The sequence below is a fragment of the Pangasianodon hypophthalmus genome, chromosome 22, assembly GCF_027358585.1.
Source record: "Pangasianodon hypophthalmus isolate fPanHyp1 chromosome 22, fPanHyp1.pri, whole genome shotgun sequence".
In the NCBI taxonomy this organism is placed as follows: Eukaryota; Metazoa; Chordata; class Actinopteri; order Siluriformes; family Pangasiidae; genus Pangasianodon; species Pangasianodon hypophthalmus.
The window spans coordinates 11,116,948-11,142,069 of record NC_069731.1 but is presented as its reverse complement, the minus strand read 5'-3'; the positions used below and the strand labels follow the sequence as shown (position 1 = coordinate 11,142,069).

At 38.1% G+C, this 25,122-nt stretch overlaps 1 protein-coding gene across 2 annotated transcripts in view; it reads right to left on the bottom strand.

Moving 5' to 3' along the window:
* Window positions 1–24,306, bottom strand: part of acad11 (acyl-CoA dehydrogenase family, member 11) — a 107,883-nt gene extending 83,577 nt beyond the window's left edge. Inside the window, exons 1-13 of one of the 2 annotated variants that reach the window (XM_026938041.3) lie at window positions 23,886–24,306; window positions 20,823–20,965; window positions 20,632–20,731; window positions 18,426–18,551; window positions 17,814–17,975; window positions 17,399–17,563; window positions 14,309–14,450; window positions 8,790–8,911; window positions 8,364–8,470; window positions 6,215–6,329; window positions 4,516–4,593; window positions 4,233–4,371; window positions 3,919–4,026 (exon numbers count right to left, since the gene is read on the bottom strand). In XM_026938041.3, coding sequence (XP_026793842.1) covers window positions 3,919–4,026; window positions 4,233–4,371; window positions 4,516–4,593; window positions 6,215–6,329; window positions 8,364–8,470; window positions 8,790–8,911; window positions 14,309–14,450; window positions 17,399–17,563; window positions 17,814–17,975; window positions 18,426–18,551; window positions 20,632–20,731; window positions 20,823–20,947 — 1,489 coding nt within the window. In that variant the 5' untranslated portion in view covers window positions 20,948–20,965; window positions 23,886–24,306. The remainder of the gene's footprint in view (window positions 1–3,918; window positions 4,027–4,232; window positions 4,372–4,515; window positions 4,594–6,214; window positions 6,330–8,363; window positions 8,471–8,789; window positions 8,912–14,308; window positions 14,451–17,398; window positions 17,564–17,813; window positions 17,976–18,425; window positions 18,552–20,631; window positions 20,732–20,822; window positions 20,966–23,885) is intronic. The other variant, XM_026938040.3, reaches the window with a different exon arrangement.
* Between the last annotated feature and the right edge of the window lie 816 nt (window positions 24,307–25,122).

The window sequence follows — 25,122 nt, the reverse complement described above, 5'->3', positions numbered from 1 at the left end:
GTCAAAATCACTAAGAAAAACACCACAGTTCTTGTTGCTGTGCCAGCCATAGCCAAGAAAACTATACTAGTAAACTGCAACTTAAAGAACAACATTAATCACTGGAAAACCTGTTCGCCTCAATCAAAAAAAACAAAAAAAAAACTACCAATTCAACTCTATTTGGATACCACTCATCACCTACTTACACAGTTGAATTAATTCACAATAACTAACAGCAGGTCTCCTACAGCCACGCCACATTACCAAAGCCATATCACACAGCTCTACACTCAGCACATTATGTACACTATAATTAATCCATTTTTGATTACTATTTTATTTATTAAAAACCAGTTTTCCTTTTATTTTCAATATTTTCATCTCTATAATTAGTTCTTCCTCTAGCTGGGGCCAAAAAAAACCTGAATGCTGAAACCAATCGGTTTGAGCCTTTCAGCCTTGTTTGAACTCTTCATGTTCTGACTGCTTTAAGTCATTAGACAACTTAATGAGGCATGTCACTGGGGACAGAAACTATTGAACTTACTAATACAGATTACTGTTGACTTGCACTGCCATAATATATGAACGAATAATAGTTTAATATTATTCATATACATCTGTCAGCCATAACATTGAAACCATTGACAGGTGACGTGAATAACAATGATTATCTCTTACAATGGCATCTGTCAAGGGATAGGATAATTTAGGAAGCAAGTGAACAGTCAGTTCTTGAAGTTGATGCCTTGGAAGCAGGAAAAATGGGCAAGCGTAAGGATCTGAGCACCTTTGACAAGGGTCAAATTGTGCTGGCTAGACAACTGGGTCAGAGCATCTCCAAAATGGCGGCACATCTGGTCCTATCCCACAGAAGAGATACTGTAGCACAAATTGCTGAAAAAGTTAATGCTGGCTATTACAGAAAGGTATCAGAACACACAGTGCATCGCAGCTTGCTGCATATGGGGCTGCATTGCGTAGAGTGCCCATACTGACCCCTGTCCACTGCTGAAAGTGCCTACAGCGGGCATGTGAGCATCAGAACAGGACCATGGAGCAATGGAAGAAGGTGCCCTGGTCTGATGGATTATGTGTTCTTTTACATCATGTGCATGGCCAGGTGCATGTGTATCACTTACCTGGGGAAGAGATGGCACCAGGATGCACTGTGGGAAGAAGGCAAGCTGGCAGAGGCAGTATGATGCGCTGGGCAATGTTCTGCTGGGAAAAAATGGGTCCTGGTATTCATGTGCATGTTACTTTGACATGTACCACTTACCTAAACATTGTTGCAGACCAAGTAACCCCCTTAACGGCAAAGATATTCCCTAATGGCAGATGCCTTTTTCAGTAGGATAATGCTCCCTGCCACACTGCAAAAATTGTTCAGGAATGGTTTGAGGAACATGACAAAGAGTTCCAGGTGTTGACTCCAAATTCCCCAGATCTCAATCTGATCAAGCATCTGTGGCATGTGCTGGACAAAAAAGTGAGATCCATGGAGGCCCCACCTCACAATTTACAGGACTTAAAGGGTCTGCTGCTAAAGTCTTGGTGCCAGATACCACAGCACACCTTCACAGGTCTTGTGGAGTCCATCCCTCGACGGGTCAGAGTTGTTTTGGCAGCACAAGTGGTCAGAGTTGTTTTGGCAACACAATATTAGGCAGGTGGTTTTAATGTTATGGCTGAACGATGTATATTATTTATTATTATCATACTATTATATGATACATAATAATATATATTTGCCTGGCAAAAGAGCCAATTCACTTGAATGGGCAAGGACACGGGACAAAATTAGACTTTCAGTTCCATTAGGAGCCAATAGAAAAAAGGCTGCCCAATTGGAAAACGCCATTAAAATGAATCAAAATTAAATTCTATTTTGTATATAAAAAAAAAAAGCGGAGGAGAGAAAAAATGACTCATTCTCTTTCCCTGTGTCTTTGGCTACTTCTCTCCCTGGCCATTAGTTCAGTATGACTCACTGCTTCTAAATACTCAGTCTGTCCTAAACACAAAGCCGTCTACTTTAGGAAAGTGTGAATGTGCTAAAGTACACCTTGTACAATCTTTCAACAATCATAGCACTAAACAAATCAATGTACTGAAGTGTTAAATATTTATTTTGCTAATGTACTTTGAGTAATATCAGTTCATCCATAGCTGCTCTTTTGCCGATGATACTGAAATTCCAGTGGTTCACTTCATTGGTATACTAACACCGAAATCCTGAAGATCTTCACCATGTAGACTTTCAGCCTTAACCTAAAACACCTGGCTCCATTATTCAGCTCCTGTAAACATTGATTAGTTGGAACAGATGTGTTGAATGAGGGCTAGATCTATCAACAGGACACAGACAGTACTGAAGAGAATATACTATTAAACAGCTCGTGATCTCCTCTGAATGTTAATGAGGTTCATATTAAAGTCTCATATTAATGATACCAAGCAAGATATGGCAAGAGAAAGAAACGAAATGTATGAGAAATTAATGCATGAGATTTTCGTACACAGCTGTCTGTATGTTTACATTTATTTAAAAAAAACAACATATTAATTCATGCATATTACTGAAGAATGCACGTCCAATAAATCTTTAACCATTTGAAAAAAACACCAAATGGTTCATTTTTTCAGTTTAATAGTACACTCTGTGTGTTATACATATGTGTGGTGACCTGGGAATAGATTCAATTTGTAAATAGTCAAACTGTTGCTGACACTGTATAGATGGTTTGTTATTTGTTATTTGAACAAAAATAACATGTAATGTTCAAATGCCAAAAAGAAAATGAGAAACAATCAGATAATCAGAAGAACAAAACTCACTGAATTTATCAGTGACTATATCAGCAGAGAGTAGTCAGAGATCAGTCACATGGTGAAATTTTTAAAATTTACTACTATATCAGGTTTTAAAAAATACAGCCAAAATTCCCTCGCAGTGTGTCTGATATTAGCTATCAATTTAGTAAGGTTGATTGTGCTTGGGGCACCACTGTGAAAAGGTGGAAACTCATAACCATACAGACTAAAAGAGAACATTCAAGTTAAGAGCAGTTTGTCCACCATGCAAAAGCTGGTGTAAATTAGCCCTTTCTTGCCACCTTGAACATTTCTCCATTGGTATGCTTGTGTCATGCAGATTTGGTCTTACCACATAGCCTACATCACAAGCATTTATATTTCATATCTAACAAATAAATGCAACAGTGTAAACAGGACCTTTTAGACACTGAGTTGCAAATTATTTTTACTAGTGCCACAGACCCCAAACAGATTAGACATCTGTTTTGAACTTGTTGTTTTGAAGCAGAGAATAAACATACACTTCTCTGTCCAATTATGTTTAAACCTTCTGTTTTGGTCATCTACAGAAGATGCAATGGTTGATGTCTATAAAAAAAAAACAAACTAGATTCGCTACACTACTGACAGATTTTTTTTTTTTATATACTGGGTTCTGCTGCTGTATTTTTTGAGCGCTTGATTCAATCCACTGAAATACTTTGCTGAGTCCACATTTGAACCACAGTCTTCCAGTTGACAACTTTTAGAGGTTCCCTCAGAGAGACAACTAAAGGACTTTTAACAGTTCTAAATTTAGTGTAGAGAGTGAATAATTATCAGCTGAGTTGATAACTGATTGGCCCTGGTAACAACACAAGTGGATATATGGTTCCTGAATCTATTAATCTATTGCTGGCCAAGCAACAATTAGCTCTGCAGTTAGCAAGAAATACAAAATTCCCTATGAATTATGATTTAAATAAGGGTAATATCTGGTTACAGTATTGAATGTATTCATGTATTGTGGTCATCACAGTTCAGCAAGGTAAATCATTTTTAAGACTGTGCAGTAAAATGTGGAAGCATGTGTGTGTGCGTGTGTGTGTGTGTGTATCTACAAGCTTGAGCTGTTACCAGTCATGCAAAAGCAGGATCGTATGTCTCCTCGCAGTAAAGGCTCTAGCCAGAGCTTTTTCTGCTCCTCAGAACCAAACAGATGCAGCACCTCAATGTTCCCCGAATCTGTCTCACAGTTTAAAAAAAAAAAAAAACAGTGGCTGTATAATTGACTGCAGTGATCTCACACACACACACACACACACACACACACACACACACACACACACACACACACAAAATACAGAAGAACCCAAGATCAAAGCACTATTGTTCTGATTTACAATATTAGATCTACTTTCATCTGCATTAACAGAGATACACACACAGACCTGGGGCCTGGCAGTTGAAGACCTCAGGGGCGCAGAAGCATCGGCCAGTTTCCTCAGCAATGTAGGAGTAATCCAGCTGAGATAGTCCACTCACTGCAGGAAGGAACAGATTCCATAGTCCAGCAGCACGAGCTTTTGCCTAAACACACACCGTTTCTTACCATAGGACAGACATACTCACAAACAGATTACTAAATGAACAGAGCACTTAATGACATTAAATACATAGGATTTGCTTATAAACATTATGGCACACATTTGTACTGTGTTTACAAGTTTTTACCTTTAGTTCCTCCAGCACAGGAGGTGTTTGCCATCTCTCAGGGCCATCACAGTGTTTGACATAGTACTCAGTAACTTCCTATAACAAAGACAGTCTGCAGTTAAAGACTTGTCCTGGCTGGTGGATTGTGTAACTCTGGCACCAACAGTTTACCCAGGGAACATTCTATAGACTCTGAAGATCGAACCCTTTCATTGTAAAGAATTATGTGACACGAGCTGTGCCAAGTGTACAAATGAAGAATGAAGCAACCATCTATCCAGCATGGCTCCCGAATCTATTAATTTATCTGTGCACAAGAAAAATGAAAGGGGAAAATGAAATATTGTATAATATCATGTTGCTAAGCTGCTGTGGGTCGCCCTGATAATTCTGTATTAGTAATTCTGTATTAGTAATAGTATTAATTGGAAGTAGTGTCACTTGGTGAAACATTTTTTGTGTGGAAAAAAAATCTGACTCCACTTTGACAGATGAGAGTTGGCAGCCAATCAGATATTATAGTAAACAGATGGAAACTGATGTAAAAACAGGTATTTGTAAGTGCAGATTTTGTTTATTGTAAGTGAGCAACCACGAAACACAAAGACTGAGAGAAAAAACAAGAATAGTGAAGCAAGGCAACAATATGAACAATACATGAATCAGGTGCAATGAAACTGACAACAGGAGACAAAGGCTATACACTGAGTGCTGCACAAGATGTGACTTAAATACTAGTGCTAATTAACATGAACATGAATCAGGTGCAGGGCAGTCATGTGACTTGAGTGTTGTGATCATGTGGTGTACAGTGGCTCATGGGAGACGTAGTCCTGTGCCGTGTTCGGTGCAACCATGACAGAACCCCAACTTTAACACGTGGCTCCCGAAGCACAGTATGTCTTCAATGAGGGGTCCTGGGCAACCAAGCCCAAAGTCTCTCTGTTTCTGAAGGTCCTTGGGACGCTGAAGAGTGGTACCCTTAGCATAGTTGGCTGGAGACACGATATCCTCCACTGGGCAATGAGGTGAAGCAATGACCTCAACATTGCAAAGGGGCGGCACAACATCCAAAGCAAGGCATAAGAGAGGAGCGATGGCCACCATGAAGCCAGAGGGCATGCGATATCCTCTGCAGAGCCAGAGCGGGGAGCAACATCCTCCACAAGGCCAGAGGGGGAGGGACGTCCTCCGTGAAGCAAGGGGGGAGCAACTGAAGCAAGGGAAGGAGTGATGTCCTCAACTGAGCAAGGAGGCAGAGTGACGTCCAAAGCGAAGCAAGGAGGCAGAGCAACATCCTCAGCATAGCAGGAAGGCAGAGCGACGTCCAAAGCGAGGGAGATGGAGTGATGCGCATGGAGAGACAGTAATGCCCAGACAGTTCAAGCCTGGTCAGGCAACCCTCCTCAAAACACTTCAAAAGAGGGCGCATGGCTTCAAGCCATTCCCAATTTTCCTGTCCCTGTTGCTTCCACATCAGTTGGTTTTGCTCCAGGAGTTCCTGGTGGCCCTTGAAAAAATCTGCTTCATCCATGGTACTCAAAGACACAGCACAATAAATATAACTGACATTTGAGACTCAAACATGCACAAAAGTGTGTGCATTCAACTCCCTGTTTATCATATTTAAATAATGAATGTTTAACATGGACACTTTCATAACAAATGCAGTTTTCTCAAAGTGTCGAGTCGCTATGGAATTGACCCCTGAGCTTACCTTCTGAGCAGGCAGTATGTGTTTTTTCATGAACTCTTTAACCTGCTGGAGGACAGCGTAACCTTTAGCAGACTGGAGAAATAACCTATCAGGAACTTGCACAGCCAATGAGGAGCTGCACACAAAACACACAAACAAAACGAATACTTACTGGCACCCTTCTTAAAAATGTGCAAAATTAAACTGAATAACAAATCAACATGTGATATTTTGAGCTAAAATCTACACGTTGTACTTTTATTTAAACTTTTTAACAGGAGTTTTCTTAAGAAGTAAAAGTATGTTTGTCTGGTTTATAGATCTATGGATAAGTCTGAACCTCTTGGCAGAAGCAACCAGGTTTTGGGCTGGAATATCCTGGTACTTAGCAGAATTCCAACAATTTTCACAGGGGCCCCCTGAACCACCACCTACAAAACAGCCTCAAAGCATCATTGATCCACCACCATATTTTACAGTGGGTATCTGATGCTTTTCTGTGTATGAAATCCACTTTTGTAAACAAACATGCTTATGTTATGCAATGACCAGAAAGTTTGAAATGAAGCAGACTGTAGTTCTAATGGCAATTTGTGAGATTCATGTGCTGTATTTTGTTATATACGATATTATTTTTGTGATAAAACGGTTATCAAAAATAATTTTTGGTAGTGTCTATCTTGATAGACTAATATAATATTAGTTAGGTAGGTCTAGCATACCTGAAGATTCCCTGACAAAGTCACTGAAATTAATCTACCATTATCAAGAGTCTGCAAAGTTAAGAATGTGCTCACTAGAGTAATTAATTATTAAAAGCAGCCACATCCCTATAACCAAACTGCTGCAAATAATGAGAAATATTTGTAAAGCATGAATCTGGTGTTACATGTAAGAAGAAATGAAAACATTGGAAATTAATCCATTTGAGTTTTGGAAACTTAAAAAAGCATACTGCACCAGGGAAAGATGAGACACAAAAAGTTTACCTTTTTTTGATTACAAAACTGTTAACCTGATTGTTTTTGTCAAATAAATTTCAACTTTAACAGTAATCAAATGATTAAAAATGACTAAACATATTTTTTCAAAAAGAAAAAATTAAGACTAAAATCCACATTAGATGTCAAAGTATAATTTCATATATCATGACTATGTGCAATTTCATATATCATGACTATGTGCAGTATTTTTCAAGGCAAGACGATTCTGAAGGGTATGTCCATAAAATACAATGCATTGCAGCACTGGATGATCTGTATTTTGAGGTCACATTTTAATTCATCATTTTATGTTTAAATCCATGTGGATGGGAAAAAGAGGCCTACTTCAGGCAATCATACTTTATTTTTAGATATTATATCATGTGCAGCCCATATACTGTTATTATAAATATTTTAATATAGAAATACATGCAAAAGGCATAAGTCTGTAAAACATGTCAAAGGTACACTAACCTAGAACCAAGAGGCCCTTGAGCAAGGCTTGACTGCTTAGTTAAAAAAATAATAATTTTAATAAAAAAAAATAAATAATAGGTACATGTAAAATATAATGTCCTTTCACTTCTGTAAGTCACTCTAGAATCAGAGCATCTGCCAAATGCCATAAATGTAAATGTAAATTATCAAACTGATGTATGTTTTGGTTCAATGATACCAAATAGCAAATAAAAAAAAGTTTGCTTCAATATCTTACATTTGCAAGCACAGCCAATTTTACAAGTATGATATTATCATGGTGAACCCTTTACAAATTTGTTGCGGACAGCTATGCTTTAATAGTTATATTTAGCTAGCTAGCACAGCGGTACCTCAATAGCAGCATATGTAACTATGACTAGTGCTAGTCATAAAGCTATATTAGCCTTTTTGCACTATTATCTGAATGTGATCTTAAGTCTATTTAAAATGCCAAGCTGTGCTTTTATCTAAGCTCAGAAGCCAACCAACTATTATGAGTTAATAAATTCACAGCTAGAATTGATGCCATATGCTGAATTTTAAGACTGAGATGTAGCATTTTTTAAAAGACTACTGTGAAAAAATCATTATCTGTGATAAAATGTTAAGTAAATATTAGGATATAAAAATGTAATAGACCTAAATGAAATGATATCCAATATAATTACTTTACAATCATAAGCTGTTTTAGTGAGTATGGAAATGACCTGTGGGCAATCTTCAGAGCCAGCTGAACTAAAGGTTCCACGCTCTCGCCAAACTGAGCCGCATTAGGAGCACTGGCATTCCCCAGCAAAGACCTTGCATAAATACCCTACCCACGTGCACACACACACACACACACACACACACACACACACACAGCAGAGAGATTCAGGAGAGATAGACTTCAGTAATACACCAAAAATAAGTCAGCCTGTATTCTGAGATGTTCAGTATAAGAAATTTGTTAAAAGATAAACATCACTGAGTTCTCTGTAAGACAATCTACAATCACTTCTAGCATATGGGTGGATTTCACACATGCTGAGGTCTGGTTCATGTCACTCAATACACCGGCAGGTCAACAGAAACTAAAACCTAAGCAGGCAATTAGTGATATCAAGTGGGCAAACCCACAGGATGCTGCACACCTGTGCAATGCAGGCCATTTTAAACATGGCCAAGGCAATAAAGAAATTCTGATGTGAGAGTGAAAGAGGGATTCCACAGCACTGGCAGTAAATGGAGATCAGGTCTTCTGCAGGAGGGATGCCTGAAAGAAAAACAATAATAACCATTATGAAAATGAAAGAAAATTAATTGTCAAGAACCATGTAAATGTGTAGAACTGTGTATAAATGCCTTCTGTTTAACCCCGTTGTCCCTGATCCTCAAAGACACTAGATACTAATCTAATTCAGACTTGACCTCATTATTTGATCCATTACAGATACAAACTACTATACCAGAGGTATTCAGCTGCAAGTTGTTAAGGTCCAATAAATATCCTTGCCTACAAAGGTCAAGATAAGCAACTAGCAAGATAGAATGGTGACTATCAAGATAGAATCAGTTACCGTTTAATGCTTAATGTTTAATGATTAGGTAATGACTATAAATAAGACATAAATAAAACTTCATCAATTTGATTTCATCAAAGTGATTATCCTTTGCTTTGCATTACCACTTTCGACCAGCACAATGGTCTCACAACAGATGTAGTTGTTAACAGAAGTAGACGGTTATGAACTTGAAGTGTGGGAAAAAAAAAATGCATACTTCTCTGTCTAGTCATACTTAAACTTTCTTTTATATATATATATATATATATATATATATATATCAGTCAGGTCCATAAATATTGGGACAGTGACACAGTTTTGGTAATTTTGCCTCTGTACACCACCACAGTGGATTTGAAATGAATGAAATGAAGCAGTCAAGATGTGACTGAAGCGTAGACTTTCAGCTTTAATTCAAGGGGTTTAACAAAAATATTGCATTAACCGTTTAGGAATTACAGCCATTTTTTACAGAGTTCCTCCATTTTCACAGGCTCAAAAGTAATGGGACAAACTAATATAATTATAAATATTAGGATTATTTTTATTACTTGGAGGTAAATCCTTTGCAGTCAATGACTACCTGAAGTCTGGACCCCATGGACATCACCAAATGCTGAGTTTCCTCCCTTGAGATGATTTGCCAGGTCTTTACTGCAGCCATCTTCAGTTGCTGCTTGTTTGTGGGTCATTCTGCCTTCAGATTTGTCTTCAGTAAGTGAAAAGCAGCTCAGTTGGGTTGAGGTCAGGTGACTGACTTGGCCATTTAAGAACATTTAATTTCCAAGCTCTTGGGCTGCTTTCACCATATGTTTTGGGTTGTTATCCATCTGTACTGTGAAGCGCTGTCCTATCAGTTTTGCAGCATTTGACTGAATGTGAGCAGAAAGTATAGCTCTGTGCACTTCAGAATTCATCCTGCTACTTCTATCAACAGTCACATTATCAATAAACCCCAGTGACCCAGTTCCATTGGCAGCCAAACATGCCCATGCCATAACACTGCCTCCACATATTTGACGGATGATGTGGTATGCTTTGGATCATGAGCCCTTCCTTTCCTTCTCCATACTTTTCTCTTCCCATCATTCTGGTACAAGTTAATCTTGCATCAGAACTGGTCAGGCTTTTTTTTTAGAGGTTTTTTAGCAAAGTCTAATCTGGCCTTTGTGTTCTTGACATTGTAGACTTGACAATGATAGGCCTACCTCCTCCAGAGTGTTCCTGACTTGGCTAGATGTTGTGAAGGGGTTGTTCTTCAATAAGAAAAGAATTCTGCAATCATCCACTTTAGTTGTTTTCTCTGGTGTCCCATGCCTTTTGGTGTTGCTGAGCTCGCCAGTGCATTCCTTCTTTTTAAGAATGTACCAAATTGTTGATTTGGACCTCCTAAAGTTTCTGCTATCTCTCTGATAGGTCTGTTTTGGTTTTTCAGCCTAATGATGGCCTCCTTCACTTGCATCAACACCTCTTTGGACGGCATATTGAGAGTTCCCATGAACAGCTACAAAATGCAAATTCAACACTTGGAATCAGCTCCAGACCTTTTATCTCCTTAATTTATCATGATATAAGGAGGAAACAGGCCACAGCTGGCCATGAAACTGCTTATCAGTCAATTGTCCCATTACTTTTGAGCCTGTGAAAATGGCTGTAATTCCTAAATGGTTAATGCAATATTTTTGTTAAACCCCTTGAATTAAAGCTGAAAGTCTACGCTTCAGTCACATCTTGACTGTTTCATTTCAAATCCACTGTGGTGGTGTACAGAGGCAAAATTACCAAAACTGTGTCACTGTCCCAATATTTATGGACCTGACTGATATATATATATATATATATATATAAATAACCAAACACTTTATTAGGAATGCAATACTAATGCTAGATTGGGCCTCCTTTTGACAAAACCTGACAAAACAGCCTCAATTCTTCATGGCATGGATTTCCAACATGAAATTCTGGTCGATGTTGACAGGATTGCATCCTCAATTCCTGCAGATTTGTCAGATGCACTTTCATGCTGTGAATCTCTCGTTCTATCACATCCGAAAGGTGTCCTATTGGATACAGATCTGGTGACTGGGAAGGCCACCGAAGAACACTGAACTCATTGTCATGGTCATGAAACCAGTTTGAGACAACTTTTGCTTTGTGACATGGTGCATTGACATGCTGGAAGTAGCCATAAGAAGATGGGTAAATTGTGAGCATTAAGGGATGCACATGGTCAGCAACAATAATCAAATAGGCTGTGGCATTTAAGCAATGATTGATTGGTATTAACAGGCCTAAAGTGTGCCAAGAAAACATTCCTCACACCATTACACCAGGTTGGGTCCATGGATTCATGTATTCATTTGGCACCAAATTTTGGTCCTACCATCTGTGTGCCTCAGCAGAAATTGAGATTCATCAAAGTAGGCTATATTTTTCCAGTCTTCAACTGTCCAGGTTTGGTGAGCCTGTAGCCACTGCAGCCTCAGTTTTCTGTTCCTGGTTGACAGGAGTAGAACCCCACATGGTCTTCTGCTGTTGTAGTCCATCCGCCTCAAGGTTCGAGGTGTCATGAATTCTCAGATGCTTTTCTGCTCACCACAATTGTACAGAGTTGTTATCTGAGTTACTGTAGCCTTTCTGTCAGTTTGAACCAGTCTGGCCATTCTCCGTTGACCTCCCTCATCAACAAGCCGTTTCCATCCACAGAACTGCTGCTCACTGGATGTTTTTCTTTATTGCACCATTCTGAGTAAACTCTAGCGACTGTTGTGTATGAAAAATCCCAGGAGATCAGCAGTTATAGAAATACTCAAACCAACCCGTCTGGCACCAGCATTTGTGCCACGGTCAAAATAACTGAGATCACATTTTTTCCCCATTCTGATGGTTGATGTGAACATTACCCGAAGCTGCTGGCCTGTATCTGCATGATTTTATGCGTTGCACTGCTGCCACATGATTGGCTGATTTTAAAAAAAATAAGGGAAAAAAATTATTAATAATTAACAAATTAAAGCTTAGTTCAGTTGCTTGTCCTCAAACCTAATCTTCCCAATTCATTCTTCTGTTCCAGTCATATGACAACACTGATTTCTTCAGGACAAAATTCAGAAACACCACAAGAAAATGGGTAGATCTTAACTCTGAAGTGACTTAAGCATTTCGAATAACTACGTCCATTATTTATAGTGGCAGTAGACATCTGGGACTTTAAGCACCAATATCAAGATCCACATAAAGTTGAAAAAACAGGGTGATCAGGAGCTACAGAATCAGGGGTCACATTTATCAAAGCATGCATTAAACAAGTACTAAATTTGTGTGTAGGACCCACCCATGCACACAAGAAAATTTATATATCACATGTGCGTACACACAGCTGTATGCAGTGGCCATTGATAAATCCCACACATTCTAAATTTATATGCTTGTGCATGGCCACACTCATTTGCATAAAGAAATGCCCTCAAACTGCCATATAGTATAAACAGACCCCTTTAAAAAGCACTGTAGCCTGTTTGTGGTGCTGCTTGTTTCAGACAACATGGAGCATGCCAAAAGGTCTAAGAAGAAATATACATATTATGTATGTTTATGAGTATGAGTATGTGTGTATTGTATTTCCCTAATTACATTTAGAAACTCTGCAGTGGCATGAAAATTCATCATTTTTGCTCTTTTCCGCTGCTGGTTTTGGAAATATAATGTATTGCGGTGTGAGCGATATGAACGAAGATATGACGTGTCATTATTCAACCCGTAGATGGTTGGGAAATGCCATTACCATCTCCACTTTCTCTTTGAAATGTGTCCGTAGCTAAAAGTTCTAGAACAGAGACCAATGAAAACTGCACTGGGCAAATAAAATCAACTGATAATTCGCTCCTCACTCTCAGCATAGAGTTTCCAGTGGTGCAAAAACACATTCCCTCAACAAAGCTGCATAAGCCAAATCTTCAAACAAGGCATAATTCCAGTCAATCTTTAAATATTCTTTTTTTTACGATTTTACTTTACATTCTGTCTGTACCAAAATCAGTAATTACACTCTCAATTATAGTGATATTATAGACAATAAGTGATATAGAAGCTTTGCATAGTCAGTTTACCTGCTATTACACCTTTCTACCACTACAGGTTCTGGCATACGCATGGTCAGGAGTGTGTGTAAATATACACACATCCTCACACATAAGAAATACTTAATAAATCCCATTCAGTGCATAGAATTGTGCAAACGCATGGTTTATATACAAAACTATGTGTATGCACAGTTGATAAATGAGGCCCCAGGTGAGTATTTTCTGTTTAATCAATGCAATGAAGCAGTGAATTATCAAAATAGATAACTGCTTCGATAAAGCATGTCAGCTGACCTCAGCTATTTAGCCTAACAGCTAGCATTATGATTAATAATGCTTGACACAATTGCTTGTATATTCACATGGCAGAAACCACCCAAACATGGATGTTAATTTCAATGCCATTTGCCTTACTTTATACCTATTAACTTTAACTAGAAAATCTTTTTTTTTTTTTTATCTTTTTTTAAGAACGTAACCAAGAGTAGTGGAGTGAGTCCTCTCTGTATCTGTTTTTGTTGTTGTTGACTGTTATTTTACAGTTAAGTAAAAGCTGTTTAAAGCAAAATATCTTTGTTACTGTATAGTCTGTAGATCACACATAGATTTTATTTTGTGCAATAAATTAACCACACAATAAAATGAAAATGTTGCAGTTCATTTTTGTCATTTTGACAAAGTAGCTTCAGTGTAGTTAGCTACTTATTCTTAGCAGCCTGTAGTGCAGCTACTGTAACTCATGGGTAGCTTGTAGCTTGACAAGTTACAGCTGCAAAGTAGCTTTCTCAACACTGTTAATTATTAAGTAACAGCATGTATCATGTCAGTTATACAAGAGGTCTGATAATAATACTTTGATCTGTGAAATTTCAAAGCAAAATGAGGCATTTTTGATTCCTTGTTATACCCTCCTCCCCTCGTGTTGCAAGTGGCCACTTGATATGCACTTCCAAGTTATGAGTGGAAGTCAATAAGGAAAGGTTAAAATATTGGAAAACAGTAGACAGAAGAGAAGAGAGGGCCCACCCTCTATCCCTGTAACTCCACCAAGAATAGTGCTGATATTTAGATGGGAAGGGCAGTAGTGGGGCATGAGGAAATAAGTCAGGTCTGCAAGTGGTTGCCCAGTTGTGGATAACTCCCAATCCAATACAGCTAGCACTCGAGCCTATAAACAGAAAAAAAGGACATAAACACATGATACTGAAAACAGCCTATAAATAACTATCAATAACAAACATTTTCAGAAACTCTGTACAGCGATGTCTTTTTTCAATTTTTTAAAATGTATGTATGGCAAGTCCATGCAATGGTCATGAGAGCTATTTATATTATTTTCATTACATGATATTTTTATTAATTAACTAATTAAAATTTAATTAATTTTATTCATTTTTATTCATTACATTAAAGATTTTTATGAATACTTATGGCAGTGTTATGACACCATAATAACAGAGCTATTACTGTGACTCTAAGTTGTCAGTTGGGCTGTGATGTCACATCAACCAGTCTACACTATGGCCAAAGGTTTGTGGACACCTGACCATCATACCCATATGCTTTTTGAACGTTACTTTCCAGATTTACGCAGCCGTTTGCGGTTATAGTAACCTCCAATCTTCTGGGAAGGCTTTGCTCTAGACTTTGAAACGTGGCTGTGGGGATTTGCCCACAAGCGCATTAGTCAGATCAGGCACTGATATCGAGCGAGAAGCCCTGGGGCATGTCTGCATTCCAATTCACCCCAAAGGTGATCAGTGGGATAGAGGGCATGGGTCTTGTTTTGTGCATTGGGGCACTGTTATGCTAGAACAGGTTTGGGCTTGACCCCTTAGTTCCAAAAGTACACTAAACTATTCAATTCAATTTTATTTGTATAGCGCTTTTAAAAATTGACGTACAAAACTACAAAATCAGTTGACATTAAATTCGACAGTCAGCCTGAAAAGTGTCAAAACATAACCTTATGTCAACAAGTATGTGTCAGTTGACTCAGATGTTGTCACCTTGACAACAGAATTGACAAAAGGAGTCTTTGTTCAGTTAATGACCATAAGGTTATGCATTCCTACCCATTCTGTTTATTTAGGTTTATGTCACTTATCATGAAAGGCTTATGAACACTGCAAGTGTTACAAAAATAGAATAGTGTGTCAGATTTGAAAGCCATACAGCTCCGGTGCCAGTGCTTTTATAACTCTGATGGTATTCAGTGTAACAGGAAGTAACTGATCTATTTTTAAAATCTATTTTTGCTTCAACTGCCTCATTATCCTTTTCTAATTCAACTGCTTCATTTTCCTTTTTCTAATTCAGTACTTTAATTTGTAAATATTGGATGGCTCAACTAATTTGTGAGCACCTTGGTATCAAAACCTGAGCAAAACTAAATAAAGTAATATGCAATATGATATATTTGCCATATTGCCCACCCACATACACTCGCCATATTGGGAACACCTGTACACCCGGAAGGAGTGGAATCTGATTAGGTCTTCTGTTGTTGCAGCCCATCTGCCTCAAGTTTCATCATGTTGTGCATTCTTAGATGCTTTTATGCTCACCACGGTTGTAGAGAGTGGTTATTTGAGTGGTTACATAGTATATAAAAGCACTGAAGTTCCTCAGCCATCAACATTTAGAGAACTGCTGCATCACTAGATATTTTTTGTTTTTGCACCATTCTGTGTAAACTCTAGAGACTGTAGTGTGTGTAAATCCCAGATGATCAGCAGTTTCTGAAATATGCAAACCAGCCCATTTGGTACCAACAACCATGCCATGGTCAAAGTCACTGAAGTTCCTTCCTCATGCTGATGTTTGATGTCAGTATTAGCTGAAGCTCTTGCATGGGGTTAGAACTGTTTCATATTTCCAAATAAATATATTATGATCCACAAATAAATGTAGAGAGATTCACAAAATTAAACAAATTCACAAATAAATAGAATGAGGTCCACAAATATATGGTAGGAGTTTCACAAAACTTGGTTAAATTCACAAATAAATAAAATGAAATTTGCATATTAAAAAAAAAAATTAAAAATACACTTTTATGTCACAAACACAACTCTGCCCTGACATTCATCTGTCGATCACTTCCTGTGCATTTGGGGATTGGTGCACACATTTGTGGATTGCTTCCTGTGCATTTGTGGATTGCTGCACACATTTGTGGATCTCTTCCTGTGCATTTGCAGATTGCTGCACGCAATTGAAAACATTTTGTGGATTTTAAACATTTTTAGCATCAAGACGTGCGCACAAAAATACTCAAGCCAACTGGATAACGGCCACATTGCACTGACCAATCGTAGCATGTTCTCACTCCAACCAATCACAATTTTGTTTTACAATCAGGGTGGGAACAGAGTCATAGTGCACCAAGCTCACATAGTATAAAGGCTCTCAAACATGGCCGATCAGGAGGAATGGTGCTAACCATCTAACATTATCATTGTAACAACATCTAAAAGAAAACAAGCAACGTTATGGGTCATAAATTCTTTATTTTAAAGAATTCACGAGGAATGTCAGACAGAGTTGTATTTGTGACTGTGGAAGCGGAGGCGTAGTCGAGCGCCGGTTTGTGAACGGAGGGTTCTGTGCTGCAGTGAGCTGTGACAAGGATAAAGAGGGGAGAGACGAGCGCCTTGCAGAGAGCCAAGCTGCACAGAGCCGTGTATGTGCGTGCATGTGCGGTTGAATTAAACCTGCTGAAAAGCAAAAGCTAAAGTTAGAGATTAAAGCAACTTTTGAGTTAGTTCAAGCCTGCCTCCCGTCTCCTCATTCCCTACCCAGACTGAGAAGTGTTACAGTGACATAAGAACATATTTGTAAATATTTTTTTAATTTGCAAATCTCATTCTATCTATTTGTGAATTTAATTTTTGTGACTCTCTCTACATTTATTTGTGGATCATAATCTATTTATTTGGAAATATGAAACAATTCTAACCCCATACTCTTGACCTGTATCTGCATGATATTATTTATTGTTCTACTGCTGTGTGATTGACTGATTGGATAATTGCATGAATGTTTAAGGGTATAGGTGTTCCTATGAAATTAGCTGATGAGTGTAGACAACCATGTCTGATTATTTAGTAGTACCTCTGATGGATGGAATATCAGGTTGTCAATTCGAAAATCACCATGTACGAGAGTCACTTGGTCATCATTGGACGGCAAATTGTTGCTCAGCCAATCAGAAAGCACATCTACAGCTGGAATGCTTCTGATGGCTGAGGCTCTGTACTGCTTTGTCCACGTGGACACCTAAAAAACACATGTTTATCAAGGATCTGCCAAATAATCTACATTTATCCTTACTCTATCAAAGTATTGTTTTCAGAATGCATACACTCAAATGTTTGTTCCATACAGTTATATTATTATATCTCACTTCATAGCTCTCAGTCTTGAAACCTATGTCCCTGTCTCTCTTTATCACAAACAATCAGCAAACTTCTGGTTTTAGTGTAGGTTTGAGTTCCACTTTACAACAGATGTGCCAACAGGCTCTTACCTGTCTCTTGGCATAACCAACCCCTTTCCCATACCCTACTAGGCCAAGGGTGGTGAGATTAACAGAGTGAAGTCTGGCTAACACCTCAACTGCAGCTACATACAGAGCACTGCGTTCTGTTGCACTGATGCCTGGTAGCCTTGGGTCCCGGAATATACGGCCCTATCTCACAGTCAGACACACACACACACAGAGATACACAAAAATATGCATCAATGAGATCTTAACTAAGAGTTACAATGTTGAAATGTTTCTAAATCAGACATACAGGAAATTCTCAACCCCAGTCCTGAGAATCATAGTTGTGTTTTCTCAGTTCTAACACACTTGACTTAAATAAACAGAAACTCTCAAAGTATCAGCCATGTCTGTTAGATAAAAACAATAAAAAATGTTCACTGAATGGTGTCTCCAGACTAGAATTGGAAATTTATTTGACAGAACAAATTTATCATGAGATTCAACCAAATATCAGAACATGCCTATAGAAGTTACCCAGCGTGTATCAGGCTACCTATTTTACTTGGTTATTATTTCTTTTTAATACATAATATTGTTATTTCTGTTTACACGTTGTTAGTAACACAGACTGATAGAGGGCTGAGGACAGACCTGAATGTGGTCCATGATGTAAAACTCTGTGCCAATAACATCTGTGTCTGAGCAGTAAAGCAGAGGCTGAGGAACAGGAAAGCCAATGGAGTGCAGGGCTTTCTGTACAACATATTCCCTATCCACCTGCTCACACACATGCACACACACAAAACAGAATTATAAAAAAACGTTATTAGTATTTATCCATTCAACTGCACCTGAGATGAAAACATTTATGTAAAATGCACTGTATCACTACACTTAAATATTATGTTAGGGGATTGGACTTTACCTAAATTAAAATTAATACCTATATTATTCAATTACATTTCCATGAAAAGAAACACTTTTTACTCATTACATTCTCATCACAGAAAATAATGATTCAAACACAGTACCTGCTTTTACCTCGCTACCAATTATAATTACACTGCAGTTCTTTTTTGTTAACTGATTTGCATAACTGGGTTGTACATTCAAAATGTACACTCAAAATGTCAGTCAATTTCACAGTATCATGTAAAAGTAAGAAAAAAGACAGGGAGAAATTAATTTTCTTCCTCCCACGATCTTCGGGAAATTCGGACAATGCAAATTCCTGCTGACTTGTGGAATATTCCAAATATTTCATAGAGGTGAATGTGTTCAGGGTTGAGGATATGTACATATTGAATATACATTAATGAAATGTACATATTTCCTAACCTATGGATGAATGGCTGACTCATGGAAAAGGATGTTTGAAGCATGTGATGTTAAATGGATCCACAGATTTATGCAAAAATAATACGACTTTTGAAGTATTTCTTTTATTATATTTCAATGTAAAGTGGTGTTATAATGGTGTATAAGTGCTGTAGGTTTTAAGTTATACATCTAAATTATGCACATATGTCATATGTCATATGCACACTATATGACCAAAAGTATGTGGAGACTTGATCATCACACCCATATGTGCCCATTCCAAAACCATGGGCACTAACACAGAGTTGGGCCTGGCTTTACTGTTATAATAACCTCCACTCTTCTTGGAAGGCTTTCCACTAGATTGAGCAAGGCTGTGGAGATTTGCCCATTCAGCCACAACACTGGTGAGGTCTGGCACTGATGTCGGCCGAGGAGGCCTGGTGTGCAGTCGGTGATTCAATTCATCTCAAAGGTGTTCAGTGGGGTTGAGGTCAGGGCTCTCTGCAGACTCTCTCAAGTTCTTCCGCACCAACTTTGGCTAATCATGTCTTCCTTGGATCACACTTTGTGCACAGGGGCATTGTCATGCTGGAACATGTTTGTGCCCTTTAGATCCAGTGAAGTGAAATCTTAATGCTACAGCATACAAACACATTCTAGACAATTGTGTGCTTCCAACTTTGTAGTAACAGTTTGGAGAAGGCAACATACGGGTGTGAAGGTCAGGTGTCCACAAACTTTTGGCCGTATAGTGTAGCTTGTTGTGAAGGACACTTTACCATTGTTTAAAATATTTTTTTACCTTTACATATATATTTTCATTTATTCACTCATTCATCTTTAGTAAGCGCTTTATCCTGATCAGGGTCACAATGGATCTGGAGCCTATCCCTGGAATACAAGGTGGGAAAATTCGCAGGGCACCGGTCCATTGCACACACTCATTCACATCTAGCTGAAATTTAGCATAGCCAATCCACCTACCTGAATGCCTTTGGAAAGAAATAAGAACCTCGAGAGAGCCAACATGAACATAGAGCAAACATGCACAGAAACTCCACACAGTCAGTAACCCAATCACAAATATAGCACCCCAATCATGGAATCACCCATAGCCTGATGTCTGGCATTGATAAAGCAGCATGACTGGTACTTGAAATCCTGTTTGACAACGACAATAATGACAAAACCAACATGTGCTCAGAGATGTTGAAGGTTGAAATTGTATTAGATGGTGTCGCCCTCTAGCGGTGCTTCACTAGTGCACTTTTGGTGTAAATCCTAATGTCTCTCTACCGTATATGGGCATAGAGTGTAGAAGTTATTACTTCAAATTTTATTTATTGCTCTTAGAGGGTATAGGAAGAGAGATACAGGGAGTGAGGGAGCCATTTGGGATCCAGCCCTACAGCTGTTTGACAGTTATGCAACTGTAAGTCAAAGTCCACTAGTCCAAATTCTTTCTGAAACCACATGAATAGACTGAATACTGAATACTGTTAATTAGCAAATACAACAAAAGAGACACACTAACCTTATGAGCACCAGGAAGCAAAGATCCATGAGGTTTCTTTCTGAGTACAAAGCTCTTATGTGGAGATTGAATGAGAAATGTTGGGTTGGACTGACCAGAACTGTAACAAGCGAGGTAAAGTGCATAGATTTAAAAGGCAGCTCCTCATTCAGGAAGTGACATAAACACTGTACATTTGTGAAAGATCACACCTGTATTGCCTCACAGAAAATGTAGTGTTTTCTAAAACGCCGTGAAGTCTCCCCATCAAATATCGATGCAGTTTCTTTACGTTAAAAACATGTTGCTGGCGAACAGGGGTCGTCTGATCATCCATAGTTCCTGCGCTGTGAAGCTAGAAACAAAACAGGGTGCGTTTCGTATCGACCGTAAAACACAGACCTAGCAAACAGTAGGTGCACTAGCCGCGTTTGATAGTGGCCATATTGGGAGGGTCGAGATTCGGTTGCAAGGCAGTGTAAGTCTATGGAGAGATGCGAGCCCATCCAGATAAAATCGGGCGTAACTCGCCTTATGTTCAACCGATGTTTATAAAACTTGCTTTGTTACAGACGTTATAAATAGTAAGTGTAAATATACCTGCACAATCTTATTGATCTTAACCGATGGAAGCCACAAGCAAGTCTTCTAGGATTTCAGGAAGGCATGATAGTGATTAAAAGACTGACTGAGTATGAAATACTGTTTTAGTCTAAATTTAATAAATAAATATGCCTATGATTTAAATAATAAAATGAGTAAATGCAGCAATAAATACAATATATAAATGGGTAATGTATTGTGAAATATTTCAATAAATAAATAATACTAAATTATAAAATATTATTTCATCATAATCATTTTCACAATAACATACACTGTATGGCCAAACGTTTTTGGACACCTGACCATCACACCCATACACCCAACACCCAACAATAACCTCTACTCTTCTGGGAAGGCTTTCCACTAGATTTTGGAACACACAGTCAGGTCCGGAAGTATTTGGTCAATGACGGAGTTTATGTGACTTTGCCTTTTTCCACCACCACAATGGATTTGAAATAAAACAATCAATATGTGATCGAAGTGTAGACTTTCAGCTTTATTTTAAGAGGTTCCACAAAAGTATGGCATTTACCATTTAGGAATTACAGCCATTTTCATCAAAGTACCTCCATTTTCAGGGGTATTTGGACAAAGTGACATAATTGTAAATATAGCCATAATTTTAATACTTGGATGAAAATCCTTTGCAGTCAATTACTGCCTGAAGTCTGGAGCCCATGTTCTCAAAACTCTGAGATTCTGAATTTCCTCCCTGGAGATGCTTTGCCAGGCCTTCATTGCAGCCACCTTCAGTTGCTGCTTGTTTGTAGTCTGTTTTGGTCTTTCTGCCTTCAGTCTGGTCTTCAGTAAGTGAAAAGCATGCTCTGTTGTCTAACTTCTTGTCAGTCAATTGTCCAAATACCTTTGAGCCCCTGAAAATGGAAGTACTTTGCTTAAAATGGCTGTAATTCCTAAATGTTAAATGCCATATTTTTGTGGAACCTCTTAAAATAAAGCTGAAAGTCTACACTTTGATCACGTTGTGATTGTTTTATTTCAAATACATTGTGGTGGTGTATAAAGGCAAAATCACAAAAACTCTGTCATTGTCCAAATACTTCTGGACCTGACTGTAGCTGTGGGGATTTGTGCTCATTCAGCCACAAGAGCATTAGTGAGATCAGACACTGATATCGAGCAAGGACGCCTGGCATTCCAGTTGAGGTCAGGGCTATGTGCAGGCCACTTGACTTCTTCCACACCAAACCATGTCTTCATGGACCTCACTTTTTCCACAGGGGCATTGTCATGCTGGAACAGGTTTTGGCCCTTTAGTTCCAATGAAGGAAAATGTTGGCATGTTGTAAATATTATAACCAATTTACAACATGACAGACAACCTATAGCCATTTTTCTAATATTGTCTTCCTTTTGTGCTGTTTAACTGAAATAATTTTGCCCTTATTTGTTGCAAACTGGAGTGTGTCATTTGATTAAAAGTGGCAACAAAATTATATGGTTCATATTATAACCTTACAAGGTCTCATATTTTCATAAACTAATTCACTATGTACAAAAAACTAGGGATTGATATGAGACTACACAGAGTTTCAAAAGGCCTTGTTTTCAAAATAAAAGTCCCAAATAACTTTATTTTGCAGACACTATACCTCCTAGTTACAGGTCTCTTGACAATTATGCATAGATTATTTTTTGTTTTATTTTATCTTATCTTATTGCCAGATTTAGAAGGGAAGCATTTTGTATTTGCACTGATTTGTCAGCATATGTAGACCAAATAGGTTTTGGATTACTTAGATTACATGTATGCTATATTAGTCTAAAATCAAGTAGAATAATTCAATTCATTTCAGTTAAATTTTATTTAAGTAGTGCTTTTAACAATGGAAATTGAATTAAATTTTAAACTCAAAAAGGAACCCATCCTCATCTGGGTGACACCAGATAGTGTGATTATAAGTCACTCCACGTCTATAACTGTATAGTCAAGCAATGCTAAGTGTGTTAAAAGGAACTTGAGTATGAGCATCATAAGATCTTTAAGTTTCTGGTATCATGCTGAAGTTATCAACTGTTTACTGATGGAGAAGTGAGTGTAAACTTTTTTTATGTGTGTTTTTCTCTCTTGTCACAAATGAGTTTTACAAACTATCAACAAAGTCACCTAATTTGATCTAAATCAAATATCCTTCAGATAATAGGTAAATTATTACTCTTTCTTATCTGGGTGATGCAACCATCATCAAGTCGTATCTCACACTGAGATTTATTTATTTTTTTGTCCATTGGACTGGTGCCCACTTTAATAGAATGATTTTAGAATTAATAATAAGTTCTAATATTTAATCTAATAGTAATAATTTACCATACCAAAGCCAGTGGTATGGAGTTAATTTTGTGCCAAAACTTTAAAATAAAATAATAAAGTCCACAAGCAAAATATTAATCAAAATGTAAAAAATATTTTGCAAATGAAAGTAATGAGAATCAAATCAAAATAAATTTTTCAAAAAAGATTTCTTCTGATTAACACTTGCATATTATTTTAATTTTTTCAGTTTGCGGATTTTGCTGATGCCGTTTTTTGTTTCTGGAATCACTCTACTGCTTCTGGAATCTTTCTTTTGCTTCTGCAATCTTTTTTTGCTTCTGACTTTTGGCACATTTTTTTTTTACGGGGTTGGGTCTTAGAAGAAGGCATTCACCTTTAATCTCTATTGGTCAACTAATTTTGCAGTGGGAGGTGCTCTGAAAGTTAACCTCGCCCACCCCGTTGAAGGTCCTCTGACATGGCGGTAGAGACAGAGCTGAGTGCTCAGTGTAACGCCTCGTCCGAGGCGGGTTGTGTAGGATCCATCAGCAGAGATGAAAGCAGAATAATCCGAAACGGCAGGCAAAAACACAATCAGGAAACGAGAGCAAAAGTCCGAAAAAACCAGGAAGTCAATCAGCGAGAAAATATAATACAAAATCGCAAGGCAAAGGCAAAAATCCGAAAAACAAACCAGGGTCATACACATGAAGAAAACCGTAAACAATGTAAAAGAAAACGCTCAGTAATGTCCCGAAAACAATACTTCGCGTCCTCGTGTGGTGAACGCGCTGCTTAAATGTCCCTGAAAACCCCGGAAGTGTTTCTCAAGGGTGGAGTCAAAACTCAGGCGAGGGCTCCCTCTGGCGGGCAGGTGCCGGTGGTGACGTTACACTCAGCAGCAGGGAAGCTGTGTTGAAGTTGCATTAAAAAGCTGACAAAAGCATATGGGTATCTACTGAATTGTTTGTAGATGCATTCCTTATCATAAAAGTGATATTTCTTTATCATAAAAGTGTCTTCATTCCATCCAGTTAAATAGCAAAAAAATAACTAGGTGATGAGACTGAAGCTGGCTTCTTATTCACCAGCTACTGATTTTTTATTTCCACTTTCTGCTTGATTCCCATACTATTATCTCTTAATTTTAGTATAGGAAATTGTATGTAATATCATAAGACCTGGACTTTTTAAGGTGGAACAGAAAATACAGATAAGCCAACTTCAGCCTCATCACCTAGCTAAGGTTAGCTGTTTAAACTGCTACTCATCTGGATAGAATGAAGTCATTTCTGTGATAAAGAAATATTCAGTAGTGATTTGGAGTAAGCCCATCACGTTGCTCTTATTCAACCTCTTAATCCACTCATTTGAAAACTAGGACCAATTAATTGGAGCTAATGCTCCTTATAAATCCATAACCATTATTTAAAGGCCTGTTCCTAACTCCCACGTGGCTTGGAAACCTTCCTTTTCAAATTTCCCAGTATGTGGTTGACTCTTCCTTTTTCCATTGACACATGGGCATCAGAACGCTCCCTTTATTCTCAAGCCAAACTTGAGCAGGCCCTTTGTCTTTCTTGGTCACAAACCAACGCAATGTGTCTGCTAATATTCCAGTACGCACTGTG